General features: G+C 37.9%; 4 protein-coding genes across 6 annotated transcripts in view; 2 read left to right on the top strand and 2 right to left on the bottom strand.

Annotated features, from left to right (window-relative positions):
* The first annotated feature begins 3680 nt into the window (after positions 1-3680).
* On the top strand, positions 3681-8231 carry LOC106653621 (clavesin-2). Of its 2 annotated transcripts, none has more exons than XM_014373133.2 (3): positions 3681-3735; positions 6245-7122; positions 7529-8231. In XM_014373133.2, the coding sequence occupies exons 2-3, from the start codon at positions 6294-6296 to the stop codon at positions 7681-7683; spliced, it is 984 nt and encodes a 327-aa protein (XP_014228619.1). In that variant the 5' UTR covers positions 3681-3735; positions 6245-6293; the 3' UTR covers positions 7684-8231. The 2 variants fall into 2 exon arrangements, with proteins under 2 accessions (XP_014228619.1, XP_014228618.1); XM_014373132.2 differs by having other exon boundaries at positions 3687-3835.
* A 1517-nt stretch (positions 8232-9748) lies between these two features.
* LOC106653602 (atlastin-like) lies at positions 9749-17236 on the bottom strand. The gene is made up of 7 exons (XM_014373100.2): positions 17186-17236; positions 16438-16700; positions 12715-12946; positions 10787-11130; positions 10316-10694; positions 10036-10257; positions 9749-9946 (listed from the first exon to the last, which is right to left on the bottom strand). Exons 1-7 carry the CDS (start codon positions 17234-17236, stop codon positions 9749-9751), a joined length of 1689 nt encoding a protein of 562 aa, XP_014228586.2.
* A 4758-nt stretch (positions 17237-21994) lies between these two features.
* On the bottom strand, positions 21995-23638 carry LOC106653631 (zinc finger protein OZF-like). The gene is made up of 3 exons (XM_014373147.2): positions 23499-23638; positions 23350-23434; positions 21995-23270 (listed from the first exon to the last, which is right to left on the bottom strand). The coding sequence occupies exons 1-3, from the start codon at positions 23561-23563 to the stop codon at positions 22215-22217; spliced, it is 1206 nt and encodes a 401-aa protein (XP_014228633.1). The 5' UTR covers positions 23564-23638; the 3' UTR covers positions 21995-22214.
* A 730-nt stretch (positions 23639-24368) lies between these two features.
* The window catches only part of LOC106653653 (ankyrin repeat domain-containing protein 50-like), a 41074-nt gene continuing 38518 nt past the window's right edge, over positions 24369-26924 (top strand). For both annotated transcript variants that reach the window (XM_014373180.2, XM_014373179.2), the window contains exon 1: positions 24369-25309. The gene's annotated coding sequence lies outside the window, so the exon portion shown is untranslated. The remainder of the gene's footprint in view (positions 25310-26924) is intronic.

The following is a 26924-nucleotide window of genomic DNA, read 5'->3' as shown; positions in this document are numbered from 1 at the left end:
ACATTTTTACTTTTTCCTTTAATGAACTTGAATTCATAGTGGTTTTCATCTCTTTAAGGGTAGGCTCTCATGAGACTCGATCATAAAATCGATTTTTTTTTGCTTACTTAGTTAGCAAATGTCCCTTAGAATACACCCCCGAAACCCTTTTTACCAAAATCGATTTAGTTAAAAAGTTATAGACAAAATACCGAAGCTGTCTTTTTACGAGGGAACGATGTATGTATGTATGTACATTCACTTTCTAAAACTTTAAAAGCGTTTTTCTCGAAACTACGTTTTCTGAATCGGGTGGCAAGATATCTCGAAAAGTACTTACACTTAGAGATACGCTTTTTTTTACCTTAAAGCTAATTTAATTGTCTGGAGGTTGAACCTATAAAATTTAAAATTTTTTCATTATTATTAGTTTTTACAGCCCTTAAAAGAGCCAAAAAAAGGCAAAAAAAAGAAATTTTTTTTCCGAAGTCCGCCATTTCATCAATTTTTAATTTTTTTGCAATTATTTAGGTTCAACCTCCAGCAAATGTCATCTAGTTTAAGAGGAACTTCGCATTTTTAGTTTCGGGCAAAAACTGAAGGCGCTAGCTTGCCGCCCGTTGAGGTACCTTTTTTTAACACGACCTCCATCAAACGCTGCTAGGCGATAAATAATTCGATATTTTGGTCTGAAAAAATTTGTAAATATGGTTAAATACATACTTTATAAGTACCAAAAAAACTTGACTGCATTATTCACTTCCTTCTACGAAAAAAAAATCACGAAAAACACGTCATTTTTGAGGCGCTAGATGAGAGCTTCCCCTTAATGATCGGTAAACAAACGTAATAAACTGTAATAAAAATAAAACAAATGCAGAAAAACGTATCACATGTCCGAAAACGTTTGTTTTCTCATTGATTAATTGAAAACCAAAAGAATATATCAATAATTCAACAACAAAAGAAAAAATTTTTATATTCCGTCTGAAATATTCATTAGATATTTCAATTTTTTATAATTAAAAATGCGATAACTATTATAGCTTCAATAATAAGCTCGTGTGTGTATGTCTCGTATTGCAGGAAATGTCGGAGGGGAAGTATTCCACAGGCTTGGTACACGCCAGCATACTCACGATGACGATGTTACAAGTGTTGTACTACTGCTCATTCGCTGAAACTCTGCGCGAACAGGTGTCAAACACTTGCCCACATTACTATAGAAAATGAGCTAATTTTAAACGATCGCACGTGGAATAATCGCCAGGATTTCTTTTCTTTTTTTTCGATCTCGCATCCATAGGCAGAACTGCTCGCCGATTCGATTTACAGTTCGGCTTGGGTCGATCTTATTCTTGAATCAATCATCGACGAATCACTTCCGTATGATAAAGATAAACAAACCAAAATTCAATGACCCTCATAGCGTATGTTCTTGTATAGGATATAACGATCTCATTTTGCAGATTTTCGAAAAATCCTACACGTTCTACACATGGTACTGCAGACGAGCGAATGAAGGATTCCGGAGAAGAAGTAGGAGAAAAAAAGTATGTACCCACATTTTAGCACACACTCACACACATTCAAAGAACTTCCCAAACAGCGTGTATAAAAGATCTGCAGTCGGAGTCAAGAGAGATAAAGAGTTCGTGCACTTTCTTCGTTGTGTACACACAGACACATACACGTGCATTCGCCTTATGGACTTTTAAGGTCAAGAGAAAGTTTGTATCTACACACGCGCTCGTAAATGCCTATACGTCTCTACGGTTGTGTGTGTGGATATGACTTGTCTAGCAACTTTTATGTTTTTCTCGTATCATATCTCTCTCTTTCATTTCCATTATACTTTTCGCAATGTACGCATCGATAAATCTCATTTCCATGCGCGTATGTATAATACGCCTCGCATGGGTGTCATGACTCTTCTCAAATTTCTATCTCGTTGCGATTGGAAATTTTCAAATGATTCTGCGTTGTCGTCGCCTCGAGTTGACCCTCGGGCTTGATCTGCGCGCACCACTAAACTTGTCCTTGCCAGCGCGCAGGACATGCAACCTGCGCCTACATCGCGTTACGCGTTGTGTAATCGGTGAAAGTACGTATTGTAAAAATTTTCGGAAAAAAAACTTCACACCCCCCGTGTCAAATTTTTTTTTTCTGTTATTACATTATATGATACAGTATCGCATGAGAGAATTCAAAAAAGCTCATCGACCGCAGCTTGCGATCGCAAATACTTTTCTTACTCATTGATTTTATGCAAAAAAAAATGAGCGGAAGAAGATTTGCCGATGATGTCTCTCGTCTAAATTTCATCAATCTCCAACCGCAGCAGCAGCAGCATCATACATAATTGAGAAAGTCCACATCCTTTTTTAGCGCGACCGAGGAAGGTCAGCATCGAGCGAAAGAAAGCGAAATTCGAACGGCTTGTGTGTGTGTGTGTTTGGTGGGCCTCGCGCGCCCAAGCTTGATAAATAACATTACGTATACGCACGCACACACATATAATAAAATATTTGGCTTTCGTTTTCGCTCGATCCGTCGCGTGCGCACTGTATATATAAATACGTATACGCAAGAAAAGGAAAATTGGCTCGCGGTTGAATAATCGCTTAGAGAGTCTCGAATTGCGTAACGAGAACGGGATCGTCGTTGTTACGCGTGCATTATATTAAATACCCGCGTACCGATGCGTAAGGAGAAAAAAAATAAAGAATTAATTTTCATTTTGATGACTGTAATAAGGCGCAGCAAATAGGGCATTTCACTTACGCAGCTGCAACGAGTGAACTACGATAGAGAAAGACTAGGCTAGACCGAATTGCACAATTTTTATACGAACAATGAGACCCACATATGAACACGATCGCGAGGGAGGAAATTATGTATAACGCGTATGCGCGCGTAAAATTTTAATTAATCATCGATTATGTCGTACACACATTGTTGTAATAGCCACGCAGCGAAGGGAATGTATAATATAATTACATAAAAGGTCGTGTGCACGCGCGAAGATCGTACGTCGCAATTTTCCGAGTAATCATACGGGGATTAATTAATCCTCTGCAGCCGATACTTATGAAGATTTTTTTTTCTTTATCTCTCTCTGCAGTGTACTACTATCCGATCACGTGTGTGTGTGTGTGTGTGTGTGTGTGTAAATCAGGACAAGGGCGTAGCGGTGCAGCGAACTCTGGCTCGCGTTAATACACATCAGCGCGAATAATTGTCGCAATGATCTCTCTCAGCTGCTGCTGCTGCTCTTCCACGAGTCCGAGCGCATCGAAGCGATATAATACGTGTACACCTGGCAATCATACTTTCCATGCGTCTCTCCGTTTGTAATATCGTATGTATTATGATATTACGTATTTCAACTTTTTTTTTCAGATTTATCGAACAAAAAGATGTATAATAAAGTCATAACAACCAAAGTTACTCACGCATATCGCGCGCGAGCATGTATATTATATTATATATACACACTCCCTCCCCACCATCATTTCGTCGCTTTTACGCCTCGCGGATAGGATATAGCGTTTTAGGAGCTGAACGAGACGCACGAGCGCAGCCACTTTGCGGGACTTTGTGCTGTGCCTGTTTGTGTGTGAGTGTGTGTGTGTGTGTGCCGTTGAGGTTTTCTGCGCGCTGCTCGCCGCGGTCTCCGCCGTAGTCAGTCAGTCAGCATCCCGGCGTCGTAGCGTTTGAATCGCCGCTTCGGCTCATACCTCGGGGATAGTTCAAGTGAGTTCGGTGTCAGTACGATACACGTTAATTTCAATTATTTTCATTGTTGTGCGCTTTATTGCCCTCATCGTTAAAAACCTCGAATATACGATCACAGGTGCGTGTCTTTTTTTTTTATTGTACATAATTATCGATTGTGTTTCGTCTGTTTATCTTCCTTTTCAATAGACCCAAGGAAAAAAGTGTTGTATATCGGAGCGCGCGTTTAATCGAGTGAAAAGTGTGTTGTGTGCTCTTTCGTCAAAAAAATATACGGATTACGTTGGCAATTAAATTACGCGGAAAAACCAAAACTAACAGTCATTCATGGTGACAGCGAACGATGTATGATATACGATAAACAAAGAAAAAATCGGCTAAGCGCTAAAAATATCCATATATACGCGCGAAAGCTTCGGACGTCGTCGGCGCGCCGTGACTCTTGTGTCAATATTCGCGCGCATCCAAAGTATCCACTCCTTTTTTTTTTCACCAGAAGAAAAAGTGATTATTCGTGTGAGTTTACGAGTGCGCGAGTCATATAACGTCGCGCAGCAGTAACAAAAAAAAAAAAAAAGAAGAATAAACATCCGCTCGTGCAAACCTCGTTCTTTTTTTTCTTTTTGTTGTCTCTCGTCGAAGCCGCCGAAAAACCAGTTCTGCTCTTTAAAAGGCATATATAAACGACGATTACGACTCGCATAGACGAAAGAAAGTTTTCGATCTCGATCTCGCAATTCAGCTTCCGATCCGGAAAAATGTCCAAAAACGATCGTTACGGTGCTCGTATAGTAGTTCTGCTGGTATCTCCGTCTCGGCTCTGACGTAACACCCTCTCGATATACGTTAAAACGACGTACATATATGTGCGTGTGCGTGTGTGTGTAATATGCGTTCCTCCCCGCATCGAGAACGCGGAGAAGTGAAAGTTCGAGCGGTAGTAGTAAGCGGCGCAGCGGTAGCGATCGGTGTGCATGAGGCCGAGTTATGAAAAAAAAAAGTATTTAAGGTTTTTTCTATGCTCGTGTGTGTGTACATGTAATGCGAGGCGAGTTATCGACAGCGAGCGATGTAATTACTTCTTATTTTTTTTCGATAGATCGATACGACTGCGCCCACGAGAGAAAGAAAGATTAGCGTAGACGGGTATCTATTGTCCCGTAAGAAAAAAAATTGTGGATGATGATGATGATTTGTACGACGGGAGTCTAGAGAAAAAAAAATTCGCGCGACTCGCAGACAACATTTCTCTAGATACGCTATTACTACTTTCACCCGCGTGAGTGTTACATTACGCGCGTCTGGATCGAGCGTCTCTTTGTACACACATAGACGTTTCGCGCGATCAGCACATCGGATCATATTATACACAACTTATACATTACGATTCGCCGATCTCGATTTTTGCGCTCACTCACACACACATACACCTGCTCTTTTCTTTCTCTCTTTTCTTTCGTCGGAATAGAAAGCCTATAAAAGCATAATACGAAAAAAATTTTGCAATAATCATCGCGCGCGCGCGCGCCCAAAAAAAAGAAAAGAAAAGAAATACATATACGCAGCGGGCGATATTCGCGTAACGCAACAGCGCGCGCGATATGTTTTTCGATACTTTCCTTCGTTATAAGGCACGTACATATATCAATAATTTACATTCACGTAATATAACGTATTTATCGATATTCGCGCGCGCGCGCACGAGCGCGTGTCAAAAAATTATACTTCATTTTTTCGGATGATTAGCCGTGCGCGCGCGCGAAAGAGAGAAAGATCGTAAATATGAATTTCTCTCTATATCTCGCGCGTAACGAAAAAATCATGTTTTTATACATCATACCGTTGGTCAACTCGAGTGGTGCTTTTTTTTTTGACTTTTCGCAATATATCGCGAACCTTATAAACTTGTACGCAATTACGCATCATCTTCACTTGTCTCGAAGAGCTGCTGCTGTACACACACCGTGTAATATAGTTCGTTTACCTCGGGTACGCGTCTAGTCATCGGCGCGATCTTCGCGCAAGGTCAAGTGGCCTTTCTCGCGCAGCGCCTAACGCTTCTTTTTTTTATTTTTTCTCAATCTCTATCACCTGTGCGCGTATATGAGCGCGACACGATTTCCACACACGCGCGTCCGAGGATTACGTAAGCGCGAGAGTACACACGCGCGCGTAAATGCCATGTACAAATGAAAATAATGACGATGATAATAATGATAATAAAAAATCGATGCGTTTTATTTTATTTTATTTTAATTTTTATTTTCAATCGTAAAAAATAACAAAGACGAGTCACTGGCGCGACCTTTGAACGAACGAGTGAGAATACCAGTCCGCGTGCATCACGATGCATAATGCATTTCGATGATTTTGACTGATTATCTCGTCTCGGTCTCGCATGCGTAATCGTCGCTTTGTTATTCAAATACGTAATATATCTCGCGCGCGTAATCCTCTTTTGCAAAGCTCGTGTATATGCGTAAGCTATTTTAACGATCCGAATGACATTTCCACGTCCTTATTGCAGGATATATACGACAACTTGACAAAGACATCAAAGCATCATCATCGTCATCATGGGCGGTCAACAGCAGGAGAGCAGCGACAGTCGGCAGCAGCAGCTGCGAAGCAGCGAGGTCTACCAGTGCGGCCTGAGCTCGCAGGCCCAGGCGGTGGCCAAGCAGCAGCTGCGCGAGGACGAGGCGACCCGCAAGCACGCCCTCGAGCAGTTCCGCGAGTGGATACGCCAGCATCCGCGCATCAAGCGCTGCCGCACCGACGCCGTCTTCCTGCTGCGCTTTCTGCGCACCAAGAAGTTCAGCCTGCCCCAGGCCCAGGAGATGCTCGAGCGCTACCTCACCATCAGGCAGACGTATCCGGACTGGTTTCAGAATCTCGACATCGAGGACCCGGGCATCGAGGCGATCATCGACGCGGGCTACCTCGTGCCGCTGCTGCTGCGCGACGAGCAGGGCCGACGCGTCATACTCAGCCAGGCGGGCCGCTTCGACCCGTACAAATTCACCTCGGCCCAGATGGTCCGGGTGCACAGTCTCGTGGTGGAGGCACTGATGGACGACGAGGACAGTCAGGTGCACGGCTACACGTATCTGAACGACGAGTCGGGCCTCACGATGGGCCACCTGTCGGCCTGGTCGGTCAGCGACATACGCAACATGCTCACCTGCATACAGAACAGCACGCCGATGCGACACAAGGAGACCCACCTGCTCAACGTGCCCGGCTGCGCCAACAAGATCATCGAGTTCGCCCTGGGCATGCTGAGCGACAAGCTGAGGTCGCGGGTGCTGCTGCACAAGAACGTGAAGGAGCTGCAGAAGAGGATAGACCCGAAGATACTGCCCAAGGAGTACGGCGGCGAGGTGCCGTTGGCCGACATGATCGGTAAGCGTTTCAGTTTAGAATATTAATTAATGCGTCAGTACTGGGTTATTATTTATTTTTTATATAAAAATTGCATTAAAATACAATTACATCCATGATTTTTAATGCAAAGTAAAATTCAATCATCGTTAAAACCAGCATTGACCCTTAGATGGCGAGTACCTTTATATCCGTAAATCTGCAAATGGCAAAGGCAAACTAATTGTATAAGTCAACTACTAGATACTACTAATGTATGAGTAGATTTTGAATGTTGTACAATACGTAAAAGAACGTAACAGTTTACGTGATATGGATAAATTTGAACAAAACTTCCTTCGCTCTCGCATTAATTTCGTTAGTAATATTTTTAAAAATTATTCAGGATGAGACTAATTTTCTTCTCTCTTTTTTTTCTCGCGCGCAGCCGAATTCAAGAGGAGCTTGCGAGCCAAGAGGGACGAGATCAAAGCGCTGGACGACATGCGCATCGAGATTCTGCCCAAAGAGAAATGCCAGTCCGCGGCCACTAGTAGTCTCGGCGGTCTGTCCGGCTCGTTCCGCAAATTGGAGGTCGATTGAGCCATACGAATCGTACACACGCGATATATAAATATTTATACACGAAGAGATCATTTTTGTTAATAATTTTTAAGTATATTTTAATTTTAGTTGAAGTTATTGCGATCAGTCTGTGCGTGGAGGGGGACTTAATTTCATTATGTATTTCTATTCAAAGTTGCGACGAGATTGTATCGTTTTAATTGTAATGTTGATTATGAATATTTAATGTATAGATTAGTGAAGAAAACAACAATAGCAGCAGCAACAAACGCAAACACGTGTGTGTGTCTGTGTTAAACGGGTGGTTTACAGTTACCTCATGATAAACGAAAATACAACTGCAACATTTTTTTTATCCGATCGTAATTGTGATCTCACGACTACGAGTGTTCGCGTCTCGTCGGATACGAGCGATAATTCATGGCTGTATCATATTATTATTTATTATTATAATTAAAAGTAACACATAAGTATAATTCATGTAAAAAAATAGCAGCATATGAAAACATTCCACGAATTAAATATAGCATTTGAACCAGATGCTTGATCGGCTCTTGGAAGATATACGGTTGTCTTGGTTTTTATTACGCCTGTTTGTCAATTTACAAAAACTGAAATTTTGTCATCGATTTGTAATGTGATTTTCAGCAAAGATAAAGGTGTTTAATTTACGCACTAATTTTTCATTATATTAGCAATCGTAATCAAGGTAGACTTTAATTTCTTTCAAAAAAAAAGAAAAAAATCTTACTGAGGCATGTGCCAGTCGAGTAACATAAGTAAATTTTTCAGAAAAGAGTACAAATGATTGAATTTATTACCAAGTTTAATCGATCTACCAATTATTACTTACTATTTTCCTGTTTTCTTGTTTGAAATTGATCCAATATTGTATTATAAAATTCACTGCAAAATTAAATCTTACTCAGAAATCAAAATGAAATTTTAAAAATTCGAATACAATAAATTTCATCTTGAAATAATATCTGCAGTCAATATCTTTAGATTAATAATTATACGATGTTTTTCGCATCCAGGAGGCTCGTAGATACTCCTTTCAGAGCTTTTATATCGACCATTGATGCTATTAAATCATAGCGTGCGCGAAAATCAGTTGCGGGGTCGGCATTCGAAGGTCAAGAATAATTCTAGTTTCGAGGCGAGAATGTTTTACCGACATATTTATTGAGAGAACGGCTTGAAAAAAGCTTTAATTAATAAATGGGATATTAAGATCGATTCACTATCGACAATTAGAAAAGCAAGTTGAGGACGATGTAATCGATGGGTCTGCATCAGAACGCATAAAAGATGAGAAAAAGGGTTTGTTTAGTAATAACGAATTATATTACAGTTTGATATACTTTATTGTTTGTTTACAAAAACGAAGGATGTTCAAGTGAAAAATGTAATTAATTTCGTAGAGTGAATGTGAAATTCTTCATGCATTCCTCATGCATTCTTCAGGACGAGTTTCATACGTCAAAGGTTTCCTACTTTCATGCACTGCATTTACGTGAGATTTGAGATTTCCCAGTTGTACAAATGATTTGTGACAAATCTCACAATCAAAAGGTTTGCTACGATCATGTACTGTATATTTATGTGATATTTGAGGTAGTCCTTGCGGCCATATGATTTGTGACAAATATCACATCCAAAAGGTTTGCTATGATCATGTAATGCATTTACGTGACTTTTCAGTACACTATGCTTACATAGTTTCAATCTCAAATTTATCATTAGAATTTAAAATTTGAAATTTGAAATTAAAATCAACTTTAATTTTATAACATGACCCGGCGCTCATTGAGCAGCACTGCGCGCCTGGAAGAGGGGGCCGAGAGCGCCTCCTTTTCTTTCAGTGTATGCAACTATAAGGTAGTGATAAAATAAAATATTGTCATGATGCTCATTGATATTTCGACTTTAATAATTGTGCTTGGGTATTAAAACAGAACATTTACATGATAATGATATGATTCCAATTTAAATATTTACTGTTTTAAAAAATAACAATTATTTTGACAAAGAAAATGATTAGAATGTTTTTTAATTGAAAAAATGAGGTTACAAGTTAAAACTAATATTGAGCTAAACGATGAAGATTACGATCATTTGAATTTTTTGTGAAATATCCGATTAATTTCTTATACAAGTAAAGTGCTAAGTAAGTAACCCACAGATATAACTTATTGAAGTTATTCTTAATTGATTGCCAAAGAGTATAATATTGAAGTTCATAAATTACAATGTATTCTTGAAATTCTTTTTGAAGTTTCTGGAAAATTATTAAAAAAAGAATCATTGTCTAACATAATAATTATAAACTAAAAATGAAAAATGATTTTTATCAATAGATATCTGTACCTGTTCTAGATGTTCTCTGTATCTATCACCATATGTATTACCGCCCATTCTTTTTGTACTAATAAAGTACTGTAATGTTGAACGGAAACAGTCCTCGTGTCCCTTTTTCAACTCATCTCTCCCAGCATAAGACTGGCCATTTTCAAAGCGCCCTCTCATGAGAGTCTTATATAGTTTCAATGATCTTTCTATTTCAATCAAGTTATTAGCTTGTACAGTAGCCTATAAATAATTGAAGTTTCTTATGTTGTTTCTTTTTTTGAATAATGTTTAATCTTACCTCAAACAGATTCTGTACAGAAGGAGAAGTTTGAAAATTGCTTGTGTAAGTTCTAAAACACTGAAGTAGCTCCCCAGCTGTAATCGCTGCCCCATTATATTCTTTAATAACAAGCTTGTCCTGCGCAAACAACATGCTAAAAAGTTGATTGAGATGCTTTTTGTAGACATCACGTAATGATCCAGTCTGACCATCAGATTCAATGATTTCTAAACCAGGATGTGGCATCAGATAACATGAAACATCCAAGATTTTCCTCATGTATTCTTTCAAACTTGGAATTGCATCTTCAAGTTGAGATTTTAAAAAATTATTTCCTCCAATTATACCAAAGTCAAACTCTTGCGAATCTTGCCAGTCACGTACATAAAAAAGCAACCTGATTCACCAAAAATTATATTATCCCTGATTATAACGCAAAATAATAAATACAGAATATTGAGATACAATCAAACAAATGCGGAAACATACTTTTGGAATACATTTTCATCACTTCCATTGAGCTTGGCAAACTCCGAGTAGAATTGTAAGTTCTGCAGGGTCCTTTTATCAATTTTCTGAGGCGTTAAGAAAATTTGCACCGAAGATAACAGCGAACTGAGTGAGAATATAGTTGTACATTTGGTATCCGAAGCATTCAAGGCGTCAATTCCCTCCGTGTCCATGAGTAAAATAGCGAGTTTGTCTCCAGTGTCCAGATCAAGTTTGAATACTTCCGACCATACAAGAATACCATTTGTGTCGGGTTTTGAACCATGCCTCCAAGAAAAACCTCGGAGAGATTCCGATTCGTTGTTTAGCCAATTTTCTTTCTCCTGCAGGCAGAGCAAACAAATCGAAGGAATTTCAGACTCACATTCATCGAGTTTTTATTATGAATATTTCAATACTAGCGACCCCGTCGTGGCTTCGCCCACGTTCAATTTTTTCAACAAATTCGACTGCTTAAAAGATCTTAAACAGGCCACGTCAAGTGCGTAGTAGGAAATGTATAAGTTGAGTCCACACACTTGTAAAACTCGAATAGCGATAATAACACATGTACACATCAAATACAATGTATTCCGATTCACCGCGTGTAAAAAAAACAACTGCTTTCGGTCTTTTTTATAACCATTAACCGGGCAAGGGGCGAGCGAGCGCGCAAAGTGGTAAAATACGAAAAAAATTCTGAACTCAAAAATAAATAAGCAAATAATGGTTTTAAAATGATAGAAACCTGCGCAGTGGTACAATGAATACGTGGTAAAAATTTCAAGCCGATTGGACAAATAGTTTTTGAGATCATAAAGGACAAACAGACACCAACTTCGCTTTATATATATAGATAACCGGGCAAGGGGCGAGCGAGCGCGCAAAGTGGTAAAATACGAAAAAAATTCTGAACTCAAAAATAAATAAGCAAATAATGGTTTTAAAATGATAGAAACCTGCGCAGTGGTACAATGAATACGTGGTAAAAATTTCAAGCCGATTGGACAAATAGTTTTTGAGATCATAAAGGACAAACAGACACCAACTTCGCTTTATATATATAGATAACCGGGCAAGGGGCGAGCGAGCGCGCAAAGTGGTAAAATACGAAAAAAATTCTGAACTCAAAAATAAATAAGCAAATAATGGTTTTAAAATGATAGAAACCTGCGCAGTGGTACAATGAATACGTGGTAAAAATTTCAAGCCGATTGGACAAATAGTTTTTGAGATCATAAAGGACAAACAGACACCAACTTCGCTTTATATATATAGATAACCGGGCAAGGGGCGAGCGAGCGCGCAAAGTGGTAAAATACGAAAAAAATTCTGAACTCAAAAATAAATAAGCAAATAATGGTTTTAAAATGATAGAAACCTGCGCAGTGGTACAATGAATACGTGGTAAAAATTTCAAGCCGATTGGACAAATAGTTTTTGAGATCATAAAGGACAAACAGACACCAACTTCGCTTTATATATATAGATAACCGGGCAAGGGGCGAGCGAGCGCGCAAAGTGGTAAAATACGAAAAAAATTCTGAACTCAAAAATAAATAAGCAAATAATGGTTTTAAAATGATAGAAACCTGCGCAGTGGTACAATGAATACGTGGTAAAAATTTCAAGCCGATTGGACAAATAGTTTTTGAGATCATAAAGGACAAACAGACACCAACTTCGCTTTATATATATAGATAACCGGGCAAGGGGCGAGCGAGCGCGCAAAGTGGTAAAATACGAAAAAAATTCTGAACTCAAAAATAAATAAGCAAATAATGGTTTTAAAATGATAGAAACCTGCGCAGTGGTACAATGAATACGTGGTAAAAATTTCAAGCCGATTGGACAAATAGTTTTTGAGATCATAAAGGACAAACAGACACCAACTTCGCTTTATATATATAGATATCAATTTGGTTTACCTCAGAATGCAAATAACGCAACATGTAGTTGAGAAGTGTGCTTTTGCCCAAACGGGTCTTCCCAGCGACAGATATAACGACGATTTTGCGATCACGTACATCTTCTTGGTTGAGGATTTTTTCAAGGGCTTTTTCGTTCAACTGGATTTTATCCTCTGACGAAAATTGAATTATTTCGATCGGCTTACCTTTGCTGCTTTTTTGCATGTTGTACAAAACTGATATCCAATACCTAGACGAGTTTATAACGAATTTATTAATTTCCTTGTTATGCTGTGGCATTTACAAATCGCAAAAAACTATTATTTATCTCAATAAATTAATAATAAATTTGCCATTGACTCGACTCGATCTTTATTGGAACAAATGACCAACACGCAAAAGTAAACACGCGTAATCGAGGTAAAATTAAAGACAATTTTAATCTAGTGTTTGGCAATGTTTGGAAGGTGACTCGAACATCGAAGAGTAACGATTCTTTGTTTTAACTCAAGTAGAACAATGGTATTGATAACTTTGAAAAACTGAGAATCTACATAACGTTTTAACGAACAGTGCTGAGATGCACTTCTCGAAACTATAGTATTTTTTGCGGATTTTGAACAGGATGTAAGAACACTTCATCGCAGTTTCAATTAACTTGAAATTTCTCACCATTCTTTGTAAGATTCAAGTCAGCTTCCTCAAGAAAAGGTAAACAGTTGTTTAAAATTTGAGAAGCTCATAACTTACGAGAGCCGAGCAAGTCTTTGAAATTAAATAAGTATATTCACTATACTTACGTGAATATAATATCAATATGGGCTGAAAAAGGTTCAACACCTATCAGGAGTTCGAATGAATATGACGAGCAAGTAGCTGTGAACTGTGGAGTGTGGACTGGGCGACATTTACAAATTTGGGACTCCCTGTGGTTAACGGCGCACCCGTCGTGAGAGGAAGTGGGAGAATAAGTAGCGTACATGAGTAATAAGATTGTAGTTCCCACTGGCAAGTGGCAACCCTCCCCCACTTTTTCAGTGGATTCTAGTGCTCTGGGAATCACGCACCCAATGAAGTTTCAACGTTCATGCTCGAACGTTACTCTTGCGTATTTACATTGACCTAATCGACGGCCGCGACGCATTTAGATTTTAGGCAATTCAAAAGTAACAAACTTGTGAGCAGGGACACGATTTAGGTACAGTCTCAAGTGTGTTTTTGAATATTCTAACTCTATCACACATTTTCGTGACACAAGTTTCTTCGACATGTACTTTTTTATACTTTAGGCACTTACTAGTTTTCTTGATAATTATCATACATTTCTAGATGTATTGAAGCTAGACTATGCTAGTGATTCAAAATGACCAATCTTTCTGTATATCTGTAATTTATTATTTACAAATTCAAGACGTTAAACCCTCGCAACGCTACTATGTGCATCTGAGCGATTAATATTACTATATTGAGTATGAGTAGAGTACAAATTAATAATTAATTCCTACTGATATTAATTCCTACTGATATTTACTATATCAAGATATTTATTATGATTCTGTAATCAAAAAATCATCCTTCATTGGCAGATGAATGGATACTTTGGAAAAGTAAAAGTTAAAGAGTCTCAAGGCGAAAACGAAGACGAATGAGCATTGTAAAAAGTTACGTTACTGATGTTGTATTGCAGATGTAGTAATGAGAATTTTTACATTGTTAATATAACTGTAGCATGGACGACTATAGTAGTGGCTCAAAACAGTTCATTCAGAAACTAAAAGTGCTAAGAAGGTATGTTGAATTTTTCTCGTGAAACTACTAATTAAGCACTGACCTCACAGCAAAATGAGTTTAATTACTTGTTTAAAAGTCAATTTCTGCTTAGGCTCGTATCTTCAAATATTAGATGACAAATCTTAATGGAAATTCAGTGAGAAACGTAAAAATATAAAAAATGACGATCCGAGTGGCTCACGCTAATGCTTCTCTGCAGCAGTATTTTTATAATAACTGTTGCGTAAAATTGCTTATTCTACTGACTGTTTGGACAAGGATGTAGTAAAATATTGTCAGGGTATTTATTAGTATTTCATTTCCAATTGTACTCAATTTATGTAATCGAACTTATTGTTGACAATTTTGCGTGTTTTAGATATTCAATATTTTATAAAAATCACAAAAAAAACGCCATCTTTTAAAATGTTAAAATAGTGATAAGAAACACAAGCTATGCAGCTTGTAGATAATTCACACAATATTGGAGTTTATATTTCAACAAAGTTCATTAAAATAAAATTTCAGCTAGCCATCATAAAAATATTCTCCTTCTTCTCCTCAAGTAGTTCTGAGCAAAATTTTTTATAATATGTTTTTTCCTAAAAATTCAGTGTAGTATAGAAGAAATTTCCCTCAAGGAAGAGTTGGATCATTTTCATTACATGTATTAATAACACGGTGAAAAATATCAACTTGGACTGGTGTCTGGAGCAAAGTTTCTCAATAAAATTAAAAATATATATTTTATTAAATCTGCGCACGGCATTTGAAAGGTAATGAAAATACCTTTAAAACGAGACCTTGCAAAAGTCAATACGTCAATCTAGTAGCTTTCTACATTAATTCAAAAAAATCTAAAAAACAACTTTTTTGCGATTTTTCATCCTCCTTCATTGCTCTTCCATAACCGGGGATGGGGTTATCGAGCTCTACATAATTTTTTATGAAAAGTGCATACCTCGACCTAAAAAAGGCGACCCAAAATAGGTAAAAACGGCTATTTTTGGACCTTCAAGGGGGCCGAAATTGGGGGCCTAAGGCCCCTAAAAGGCTAAAAATTTACCTGAAGCCTATTTTACGTACCCAAATAATATATTCAATTTTGGGGCAGATCCGAGAACCCCCCGCACAAAAGTTGTACATATATGAAAAAACTGCTCATATATGGTCAAATCTCAAAATAAAATATCGTTTCGTTAACAAAAAAAGGTGAAATTTTTTTTTGCGTGCCCAGCGGCCCGGACCCCTGCAAATTGTTCATAGGAACCCCAGGAGTAAAAAAAAAACGCGTGAACATGAAATTTGAAAATATTTAATTTTTTTGGGGCACTTTTGTGTTTTAGACGCCGAAAAGTCATCTTTTCACGCAAATACGACTTATTACTCGATTTCCAAGTCGTTGAAAAAGTATCCAAACTCATCTGAAAAATTTAACTGACTACTGTATTCGATAGGAAATTTCCTCAGCTTTCTGATGGTACTATTTGATTTTCCGAAGTATCCAATTTTCACCGCGAAAATCGCCATCAAACATTGAGGGCCAAATATCTCGAAAAACTCGGTACGGAAAAAGTGAAATTTTTGGATAATTGTTGATTTTTCCTTGTGAAAGTGAAATTTTTCGGAAAATCTTACTGCACCATGTGAAAGCTGAGAAAATATTATTAAAAAAGGATTTTACTGAGAGTACATTGCATTCTGATTCTGAAAAAAATAAAGCTCCAAGCCTCTTATTAACTTTGGATCGTAGTCGCCAAGCAAATATGATAAAAATCCTCGTTCGTGAATGATTCATCGATGATCATTATACCACAGCGCTCGAGCGTCAGCCGAGAGTGCGTCAGCTCCATGAAGCACTCGATCGCTCGGGCCCGGAAAAATCCTCTCGATAGCTTCACGCACAGATGCAAAAAGCAACGAATTTTAAGCCCGTGGTCCAAGTGCCACAAGTCGTTTCCGCGCGCGAACTCGAAGCAGTCCTTGGCCCGGACTCGTTTCGTCGCCTCTTCGGGTCGCAACCGAATCCAGTCGTAGAGCGACAGGCTCGAATTCATCATCGTCCTCTTGGCTTCGTTCGCGAACATCGCGTCGTCGTCGTACCAATTTTCTTTGACGTCCACGTTGAACGGTCTGCATCCGGCGATGAATTTCATTCTCGTCAGGGCATCGCTTCGCTGCGCGTCGTATCCTTTTGCCTCGAGACTCTCGACAGCTCCATTTTCAAACGACTCCTGTAACGACAGCTCATAATACCCTTCGAGTCGAAAAATTTGCCGAAGCAATTCTCGTGGAGGAAAACGAAGCTGGCGAGATCGGCCCTGTCTCGGAAAATATCTCGAAAATCGGGAAATTGTCTCTCCCAACTTCTGATCAAGTGGTAAAATCGACGTAGACATTCACGTTGCTCCTCTTCGATCGCCCAGTCGACGTTTTTGCGAAAAATCTTCAAAAGCTCGATTCTTTGTCAGTCGACTCGTCGTTTATTCGAATTTTAATTCTGCATACATTAATATATTTATTTAAAATATAGTCATAATTTAATTATTAAAGTGAACAAAAAACTCATTTCGAGACATTTGAAGGATATTTTGGGTGCAAAACTTACAACTTAACTATAGGTGCTAAACTTAACAAAACTCAATTGAATTTAATCCCGAAAAAGCTGAAAATCGAATGAAGAAGTCCACTATTCGGAATCCACAAACATTGTGTTTACAAATATGAAGATCGACACTATATAATTCAGGATGACGGAAAACATCTCCATGTTGACTATTATATTTGGCGTGAACTTTACTTTAAAACTAAGTTCGCATCGTGCTTTCATAATTTGAAGATCTTTCAAATACTTTCGATTTGACCTAAACTCGATGTAATTATCCAAAACGAGTCCATTGCCGATTTGAGATGACAAGTCTTGTAATAAATCACCGATGAAACACACCAAAAAAAGGGTAGTCGAACATACGACGAGCGTTAATATATTTTTTATAGCCAGAACTCCTTGAGTCTCCCAACTGATCTGAAAATATTTATTTCTGGTTAAAAAAGCGTATTAAAAAAAAAGTTATGAAATTATTAATTCATAATTTTGCTCATTCTGATTAAAATCGTTACCTCTTTTATAGAAATCGTTCCAAAGATCAAAAATGCGCCGTAAGAACAATTAATTACCAAAAAAGTAAAGCGCACGACCTTGCACGCCTCTTTGCCATATGTCAAAGCTCTATTGTGCCGCCAAATGATGGCATGTAAGGCAGCTCGATTCTTGCCCTGCAGATCTTGGGCTGCAGCGTGAACCAATTCGAACTCCTTACAGATTTGGCACAAAAAGGTGCACAAATAACAATCAAAAGAAAGCCAAGCCGGTAAGGCAAAAACGCTTGCTATGAACTGCAAGATGAACATTGCTACATACCTATGACAGAAAGTTCATCAAATTTACAAAAGGTATCAATCGATAGATTTTTATTTAGAATTTTTTTCGAAAAAGATTTTTTTTTTGAGAAATTTTTAGCTGATTTCATAAAAGATATTATTGCCTGCAAGAGTTTGCTTACACGCAAGCAAAGACTATTCTTATTACAATGATATTCAGACAAAAAAGCGTTCGAAAATCAATTCTAACGCCCTATTTTTGGTAGAAAAGTTCAAAATTGTACGCCTAGCTTTTATTCATCAAAAGTGTTACTTTTTTTTTAAATTGTATCGCGATAATACTATCGCCATAATACTCCACGTTTATTTTACTAATTATTGACCATTTTTTGACAGTATAATATTCTTGCAAAGAACCAATTCACATACTTCCAATAATTATTCTAAATTTTCTTCATTCGACTTACATATTGAGAGACATGAGACACTATTTTCGCTCTTTTGACTGATACAATTATTTTGGTTTTTTCACTTGCAGATTTATAGATAATGGTACTCGCCATCTAGTGGTGAATACTTAAAACGGTTTTATGGTATTTGAAACGCTTGAGAACTGGTCTGCATTTTTCGAAACAATAAAATTATCGTTTTCAGGTAATTTAAATTACACGTAATTTTTGTCTTACTATTCAATTAAAAAATTGAATAAAGGCAAGCCGATTAGAAAAAATGTACTTTAAAACATTTCAAATGGTAATTATTAGTCTTTAGGCTATCTTTTGATACATCGAATTTGATAATAATTAGCAAAAATAATCTTGTTCCTAAAAAAAGCAATTTTTTAAAGTTTTTTTCTATCCAAAGCAATGTTACCATCTGAAAAAAATGTAAAATAATTAATATTTCAATCAAAATAAATTTGTTTACTTTATAAGTGATTATTGAATCATTAGGTGGAAATCTCACTTTGTGTCAAGATGTTCTGTTTTATAACCAGGAATGGGTAGCTTCTTGAAAAAGATGGGAGGAATTAAGTAAAGCACCGCCCCCATTCCATAGCCAATAAGCAAAAGTTTCATCAGTAAATCACGAATGAATCGCCACTTTTTGATTATTGTGCATTCCTCCATGCTCAGTGATTGCATTGGAACTGTTTTTTCCAATGCGATTGTCTGATTTATCAAAGCGTAGATTTGTGGCCTTCAAATAATATTTTTAACACTGCGTGCGCGAAACACGGGTTTTCTAACCTTAAAGCGTCAGAAAACCCTAGTTTCTCGCAAGCAGAGTTAAAAAATATCGTTTGCAACTAGTCCGCGAGGAAGTTGACTCATCCAGGAGTCTTTGCACCCTCGCTACGCTCGGGTGAAAACAACTCCTGGATGAGTCAACTGCTTCGCGCACTTGTTACAAAATATACTATTTTTGGATTGACTTTCATTAGCTAAAGAATAAACGTTCAAAGTAATAGTTTCTGTAACATTCACCTACTTTCGAAATAATACATAATAAATTCTTGCCAATGCTGTTGATATGGCGGTGAGAAGACTGATGATTCTTTGAACATAATTTGCATGACTTCATTTTATCGAACTAATTTTCGATAAAAGTACCTCCTTAACAATGAAATATTAATAAATGTATATACTCTATTAAGTCCTCCGTAGATTTCGCCGATAAAAGTCCGCTAATTAAACAAAGAAAGTGGCCCGTTACACAAATGCTTGGCAGAAGGTGATGGATTTTTCTCGTCACATAATTCAAATAGTCTGATTTGTTGAAAGGCCAAGTTCCACCAAATATATGTACGAATTTGTACAAATGGAAAATATCATAATTTTCAAAATTATCGTAATCTTTTTCTGTAAACTTTTCAAGTAATCTTTCGATCATTATGACACCCTCAAGTGGAGACCGAAGTACAAACTGAATAATATTATATACGTTTTTATCGTTTACGTATATCCATGGTGATATGCTGTACAAAATAAATAATTAAAAATATAGCCGCGTGTAATACAATAGTTTAGTGAATCGAAATAAGAAACTAAGTTTCTTGATTCTAAAGCAATTTAATAACAAAAAAAGAAAATTAATTACTTTCATATTAATTACGTTCAACGTGTTATGGAAAATTTAGATATTTTTGTGTTCAACGATGGTTGAATATAATCTTTTACTTTATCAAGTATAAGATTAAGTACAAACTCCGAAGCTGGACAAAAAATGGCTCCCAAATATTATTTGTACCGAATTTGTGGAAAAATTTGCTCCTAAATATTACTTGCATCGAATTTGTGCAAAAAAAATTTTTTCGTAAATTTCTTCTACGGTCTCTTAAAAATTATGTCTACGTCCATATCACTTTGAAAACTATGGGAACCCCGCGTGACGTAGATACTCCTTTTGACTTTTTTTTTAATTATTTTTTTATTTTTGTTAATATTTGAAGCATTTTCGTCCCATTTCCTTATTTTTTTGCTTAAAATTGAGTCATGACATGAATAAAATGGTCATTCACTGCTTCAAAATCGCTCTACAAATTTCGCTCTTAAATATCACTTGTTCCTTATAAACACAAAGTGCTTTCAAATTCTATGATACAATTATTTAACGTTTCCGCTTATTATTCATTAATTTGTTGAGAGTTTTTTGGTAATAGATATTTATCATACATATGATACAGATAATATTATATTAAAACATAAGTAATTTACACTTCAGACTTGAAATTCTTATCTGCCGACGTCGTGTGAAGTTGCACGCGCGCGCGTGACCTAGTTTGACCAGTTTTTGATCAGTTATTCGACTTATGAATAGCGACAGATTTTTAACAATCTCATAATTTAATATTATGCCATTAATTCACAAATTTTATTGATAATTTGAGTAATAAAATGAATAAAAAACTAACGAACTGGACATATAGCCAAAAGAACTATTAAGCATGTAAACTTTTCTATAAGAGAAAGAAAAATATTCAACAATACTGCTTCATTAATTAAGCTGTCAGGGTCAAAAAAGTACAATACCGGTGGTATCGTATCGTTGATTCTTGTACGCTACAAAATTTGTTGCAATCGATCTTCAAGTTAGTTATGTATCGAATCAAAGTATACGGGCAAAGTTCAAACACTCGCCAGACTTATCGCCGAAGAAATCATTTATGTAGTATAAAAGTCCTACATAAGGCCCTAGACAAACATTCACGTACAATACAATTGCAAAAAAAAACTTACGACAGAAATCGTAAGGCTGTGACGTCACTAGCCTACTTTACGCTCCCTCGTACGCATAGATGCCTGTTAAGTGGGATGCGAATACGATTTCGTACCCACGTGTTTCGTATTACGCACCGATTCGAAACTTACGGGATGTGTCAACACGGAGAGCTGTCAAAAGTAAAAACGAATAGCTCCTCGTTAGTCGTGCGCTCCCGATGGGCTAGGGGTCATCTTTGTGACCGAGAAATAGGTCGAGGCTCAACGAACTCGTGTATCCCCCTCTTGTATTACCGGAGCGACTAATCGGAGCAGATGTTCAAAATAATAAACGACGATATTCGACGCGATCGAAATTTCGTGAACCTACTCGTTGATCATGCTTGCCTATTTAAAAGGGGCGCCGGACGGGGAATATGCTACTCGACTCGATGAATCGAGATAATAAGTAAAGTTTGACGATAGGTGCCGCCGTATGGACGAGGCTTCGCGCTTCGAATACAGTTGGAGATACGAAAATTTATCGGTTAGATTTCATTACTGCTGTAATAAAATCGTGTTTACGAGTAGCAGGAGGCTGTCGTAAAATACATTATGATGAACAGAATGTAAATTTTTCTGGTTCTTATTCATAAATAAAAGTAAAATTAATTATTTTTACAATTTTTAAATTTAATTTTTTTTAAAACATGTTGCAAATCCCCACGCTACTAACCGAGAAAAAAACCAATCTACTGATTGAACCGAATACACGCATGCATAAGCATTCAGATATTTGTCGATAAAATATTCTATTAATAAAAAAATGAAGAAACATTTTCAAAAGGTGTGACAAGTCGACCGATTTTCGACTCGACTTCAAGCGCGACGAACTACCATAGGAGAGTCTATATTAACTCAAGAATATAAATCAATAGTTCTTTATCGAAAAAAAATTGATTTGCTTTTATTTTTTGTTTAATTTGTGGACATTGTTTTTATCTTTCAGTACAGCTTTAGCGAAATAACACATAATATAGGAAGAACTTAAGATACATAATACATGAAGATTTTTTCAGCAGTCTTTTACAAAACACACTACGTCATAGATCAGAGTTTATGACACAAATCAACAGAAATTTTTTGCATTAATTTGATAATAATGCGTTAACGATGCGCTACATCGATGTGAGCTTTGAGACTTCTTTTTTGTCCAAATACTTTTCCGCAAGTCTCGCACGAAAGGATGTTAATATTATGCGACTTCTTGACATGTGCCTTGAGATCATGTGGAGATATATACTTCTTTTTGCATTTATCGCATGTATATGTGATACCATTATGCACTGCATCGATGTGAAATTTGAGATATGCCTTTTGAGTAAATGACTTATCACATTTATTACATGCGTGTTTAACACCAATATGCGACGATTGGATATGCCTTTTGAGATTCGTCTTGTGAACAAATGACTTGCCACATTCATCACATGTATGAGTGACACCAGTATGCACTGCACCGATGTGAATTTTGAGATATGACTTTGAAGTAAATGACTTATCACATTTATTACATGCATGTGTGACACCAATATGCGACGATTCGATATGCTTTTTGAGATTCAGCTTATTAACAAATGACTTGCCACATTCATCACATGTATGAGTAACACCATTATGCACTGCATCGATGTGAAATTTGAGATATGCCTTTTGAGTAAATGACTTATCACATTTATTACATGCATGTGTGACACCAATATGCGACGATTTGATATGCCTTTTGAGATGCCCCTTATGAGCAAATGACTTATCACATTGATCACATGCATGAGTAATTTTATTGTGCACTGAATTAACGTGATTTTTTAGAGAACTTTTTTGTTTATATATTTTTCCACACGTATCACATTTATAGTCTAACTTTTTCGTGACTCTTTTCTTGTTTTTCTCGCTCAATTCACGGTCTAAATTCAATTGTGCTACTTCATCGTTATAAATTTCTTCCTTTATCGTCTCTACAGGTTCTAACTTTATTTTGCTCTGAGTTTGATAATCATCGCTATATGTCACATTCTGCAAATAATTCTGAGGATAATCTTCTATTTTCTTCACTACTACTAATAAATCCTTGCTCTGCTTCATGTCTGAGCATTCGAACTCGATTTGCATGTCGTCACCTCCATAATCATGATTCTCATCGAATTTTTGAAGCACTCGAGCCTGTAATAAATATGGATTAACGTAAAATTTTTACGAAAAGCATCTTAAGTGTCAGTCTCTTATAATGATTGACGCTTACCTGATTTTCAGTATGAAGTGTCTCGTCAAAAATTTTTCGTCCATCTTCCTCAGTAAATGACACATCAGAAGGTTCGCTTTTAATTCTGCAACAATGCAACAAGATTTAGTTTTATGTTACAGAATTTTTTCTTACCAAGTAAAATTTACCTGACAGCACAGTTGAATTTATCACCCGATTCCATCTTTCTCATATCCGAGGTAATGGTACACATCGAACTAACTGACGTAATTGGAATAATATTTACCAATCACGGTACGAAAGTTCGAGTACTTGTAAACATCATATTTAATCGATCTACCTCGTGTCTAAACACAGATTGACAGATGAGAAACAACAATTACTTGAAAATCGAAATAAAAAATTATAGCTCCAACTAGCTAGCAACTCAAACAGCTTTCCCCAATAAAATCGAATCCTCATTACAAAGGGATGAATAAAAAAATTTGCTAGACCTTTGTTCAATAATAAACTTCAAATAACGGTGGTTGCTGAGAAAAAATTCAAATGTTTTTATTTTTGGGAAAAATTATTACACAGACTTAAATTTAATTGCAATCTAATCCTTATAAATTGTAAGTATAGAAAAATCCCGCTAAATTGTTTTATAAATAAAATTTTACGTATGTCAGGCACAGGCTACAAATATTCCAGACTCGGCGTCGATAAGGAAGAAATCTTCCCTACCGCCTACTAGAGTCGTTATCAGACACATTTATTAACGTCGGTCGTCGGCTTACCAACCGCCACCTGCACAACCCGCGCTCGATTCTATGAACATGGAAAATCACAGCACTCGAGCTGCAAGATATAATTCCCCTATATAATAACGCAGTGCCAAAGAGCTGCTGAAGAGTTCCATCGAACTGCGGTGGTGGTGGTGGTGGTGGTGGTGGCAGCGGCGGCGGGCGCCCCTTCTCCGTACTACTACAACTACTACCATAATACAACGTTTTCTGCAAAACGCGTCTTCGCGCACGACGCGCAATCGACGATCAGTCGAGTGTTTGGCTCGTCCCCCGTCGCTTCGCGCATCTATACACGAGTGTGCCACGGTGCATCTAGATAAATACAAAAATAATAATAATAAAACAACGGAGCCGTCGACGACGACGACGATTTTGCTGCCCTCGACGTGTTGCGAACTACGCTGTGCCGTTGCTGCGTTGTGTCGTATTATCGTCGTTGCTGTAGTTTCCCTCATTTTTAATAGAAAGAGAGAGAGAAGAGAGAAATAAGAGCGTCAACCCCGAGTCGTGCGTGTGCATCGGGTGACTCATTCTCTCGTATTATATATTCGCAAACCGTCGTGTACGTGTATAGATAAGTGCGTTTAATGTACATGCGCTGCTGCCCCGCGCGTAGTGCAATGTATTTTTCGGGGGGTAAGCAGAAATTTAATAAAAGACATGTTTCGAAGGCTGCACTGCCTGACATAATGTGAAACGAGAGGGAGAGAAGGAGAGAGTAGGAGAGAGCCAAGTCGCCAAGTGCCAAGTGTCAAGAATATATAATACACATATATAATATTATTATGCAGTGTATGGTGCGTTAGAACAAGTGTGTGTGTATCGTTCGATTTTCCCTGCCCGTCTGTGTTCTTATTTTTTACTTACACGGTAAAGGACACGACATAACCTACAATTGTGTGTGTGCATTTGTGTCGATTGTGCGTGTGCGTAAAGTGCAGAATTATCAATCGTGCGTGTTTCGAAATTCGAAAAAAAAAAAATTGAATATAAAAAAGTGCTGATTCGTCTGTGTGTGTCGACGAGTGTGTGTATAAAGGTGTGCGTCCGTGCGTGCGCGCTCAAACGCTCGCGTTGGCAGAGTTTCGTGACGAAACAACGACAACAACAACAACAACAAAACGAAAAGAGTCAGCCAGCCACCGGCTCCGTTTTTTTCTGTAGAAACATCAACGCAGTGGAGCTCTTCGTATTCTCGAGAAATATATAATGTAAGTGAAAATCTAGGAAACAATGAGAAACAACGATAACCGAATGAAAAAAATGCAATCGCTATCTCGTTTGTTTTTTTTTTTTTTTGTTTTTTTTATTCGATCTCGAGCATCATAACTGCTTCGCGTTACTGCACTTGCTACATGTAATAGATATTGTTGGGTACGAGGTGAGAGATAGGATAGAAAATGCACTTGTCTCTCTGCCACTGATGCCTTGGCTCGTGTATAAGATAGTAAGAGAAAGAGAGAGAGAGACGACGCGCTCCTCTGCGCCTCGTATACATATATACATCTCTACTCTGCGAAAGTGAAGATATATAATACCGTCTAACTGCAGGTGCACCGAGAGAGGCAGCGCGGCGACGCATTCACAGCTTACACACACGCATACACACATACAACACAGCTGTATACGATGCTATTGTGTATACGTGTGTGTATGTGTTTCGGGGTTTTCGCTCACAGCAAACTGCCATGGCATCGAAAAAGTTATCCTTTTCACGGGCTGCTGCTGCTGCTCTATGCTGGCGTTTCGAGATACACAACATAACGTATATATAATGACTTCTCCGAGTCGTAGAAGCTCGACGTGAACTATACACAGTATACATAGCGTTCTCTTGATTAGCGGAGTTTGATGGTGTTTCTTTGTGCGCGCCCTTTGTTAAACTGCCTGCCGCTGCCACTGCTGGGGGTTGATACGTATGTATAGATATATGTAGATACGGAGCTGCGTCGGCCGGAGCAAAGTTACGCGCTCGCTCGCTCGCGTCTGCGGGAAGAGAGGAATTGATGAAAAGGGACGAATCTTGATAAGGCTCAACCTTTAATGTATATATAGCCACTATTGTGTTGTCTCGGGAGCTTCTCGCTCTCTGTCTCTATCTCAGTCGCGCCGATACGCTCCTTTTCTTCTTTTCGTTCGTTCTCGAAGCCCGCGTTCAAGTTGTTTATTTACTTTTCAATGAAGGATTCCAATACGACTTGTTACTTACTGTGCTTCGAAAATTAAAGCTACGAACAGCAAAACTGAATTGAAATTAACGCGACTGCAGGGTCGACGGTGCGCGTGGTCGTATATATATCCTAGCGTCATTAAAAAAGGATCAACCGTGCGGCATATCCCACAGTGGACGGGTGCAAAATTTTCATTATTATTTCGCGATCTCTCGCTCGCTCGCTCGCTACATAGTAGGTGCTTTAAAGGCCTCTCGGCACTCGTTAGAGAGAGTGAGAGAGAGGGTCTTCGCAGCGCGGATAAGTATATTTGGAACAGCTGTTGTGTCGGAGTCTAAACTGTATACCACCGCCGCCACCGCATATATACGGAAAAGCAGCATTGGTGGTGGTGCACACACATGCAGCAGCGGCACGTTTCGCGGCTTTAGGTTCGAAATTAGAAAGTTCGGGGACAACGCGGAGTTGCAATAGCAGCGGCAGCGGCATGTGTGTGCTTATTTTGCCATATATATAGCTATATATACACCGACTGCCGTAAACGTCCTATACGTGCTTCCTCTCTTTATTCTTCTTCTTCTTTTTTTTTTTCTTTCTACTCCTCCCCCCGCCCAGTGCGATGCATATACGAGCGACCGTGCGCACGAAGGGATAT

Source organism: Trichogramma pretiosum, unplaced genomic scaffold (genome assembly GCF_000599845.2).
Source record: "Trichogramma pretiosum strain Unisexual culture from Peru unplaced genomic scaffold, Tpre_2.0 scaffold75, whole genome shotgun sequence".
In the NCBI taxonomy this organism is placed as follows: Eukaryota; Metazoa; Arthropoda; class Insecta; order Hymenoptera; family Trichogrammatidae; genus Trichogramma; species Trichogramma pretiosum.
The sequence above is the reverse complement of the archived record's forward strand: the minus strand, read 5'-3'. Positions and strand labels throughout refer to the sequence as shown.

Excerpts from the sequence above, each read along its gene's own strand:
- LOC106653621 (XM_014373133.2), top strand. The coding sequence starts at position 6,294 with ATGGGCGGTCAACAGCAGGAGAGCAGCGACAGTCGGCAGCAGCAGCTG. Across the intron at positions 7,123-7,528 it reads GCCGTTGGCCGACATGATCG|CCGAATTCAAGAGGAGCTTG; the intron begins GTAAGCGTTTCA and ends TCTCGCGCGCAG.
- LOC106653602 (XM_014373100.2), bottom strand. The coding sequence starts at position 17,236 with ATGGAGATGTTTTCCGTCATCCTGAATTATATAGTGTCGATCTTCATA. Across the intron at positions 12,947-16,437 it reads CGGGCCAAGGACTGCTTCGA|GTATTGGATATCAGTTTTGT; the intron begins GTTCGCGCGCGG and ends AAACTCGTCTAG. Across the intron at positions 9,947-10,035 it reads ACAGAGAACATCTAGAACAG|AAACTTCAAAAAGAATTTCA; the intron begins GTACAGATATCT and ends ATAATTTTCCAG.
- LOC106653631 (XM_014373147.2), bottom strand. The coding sequence starts at position 23,563 with ATGTGTACCATTACCTCGGATATGAGAAAGATGGAATCGGGTGATAAA. Across the intron at positions 23,435-23,498 it reads AAATTCAACTGTGCTGTCAG|AATTAAAAGCGAACCTTCTG; the intron begins GTAAATTTTACT and ends GCATTGTTGCAG. Across the intron at positions 23,271-23,349 it reads CACTTCATACTGAAAATCAG|GCTCGAGTGCTTCAAAAATT; the intron begins GTAAGCGTCAAT and ends TATTTATTACAG.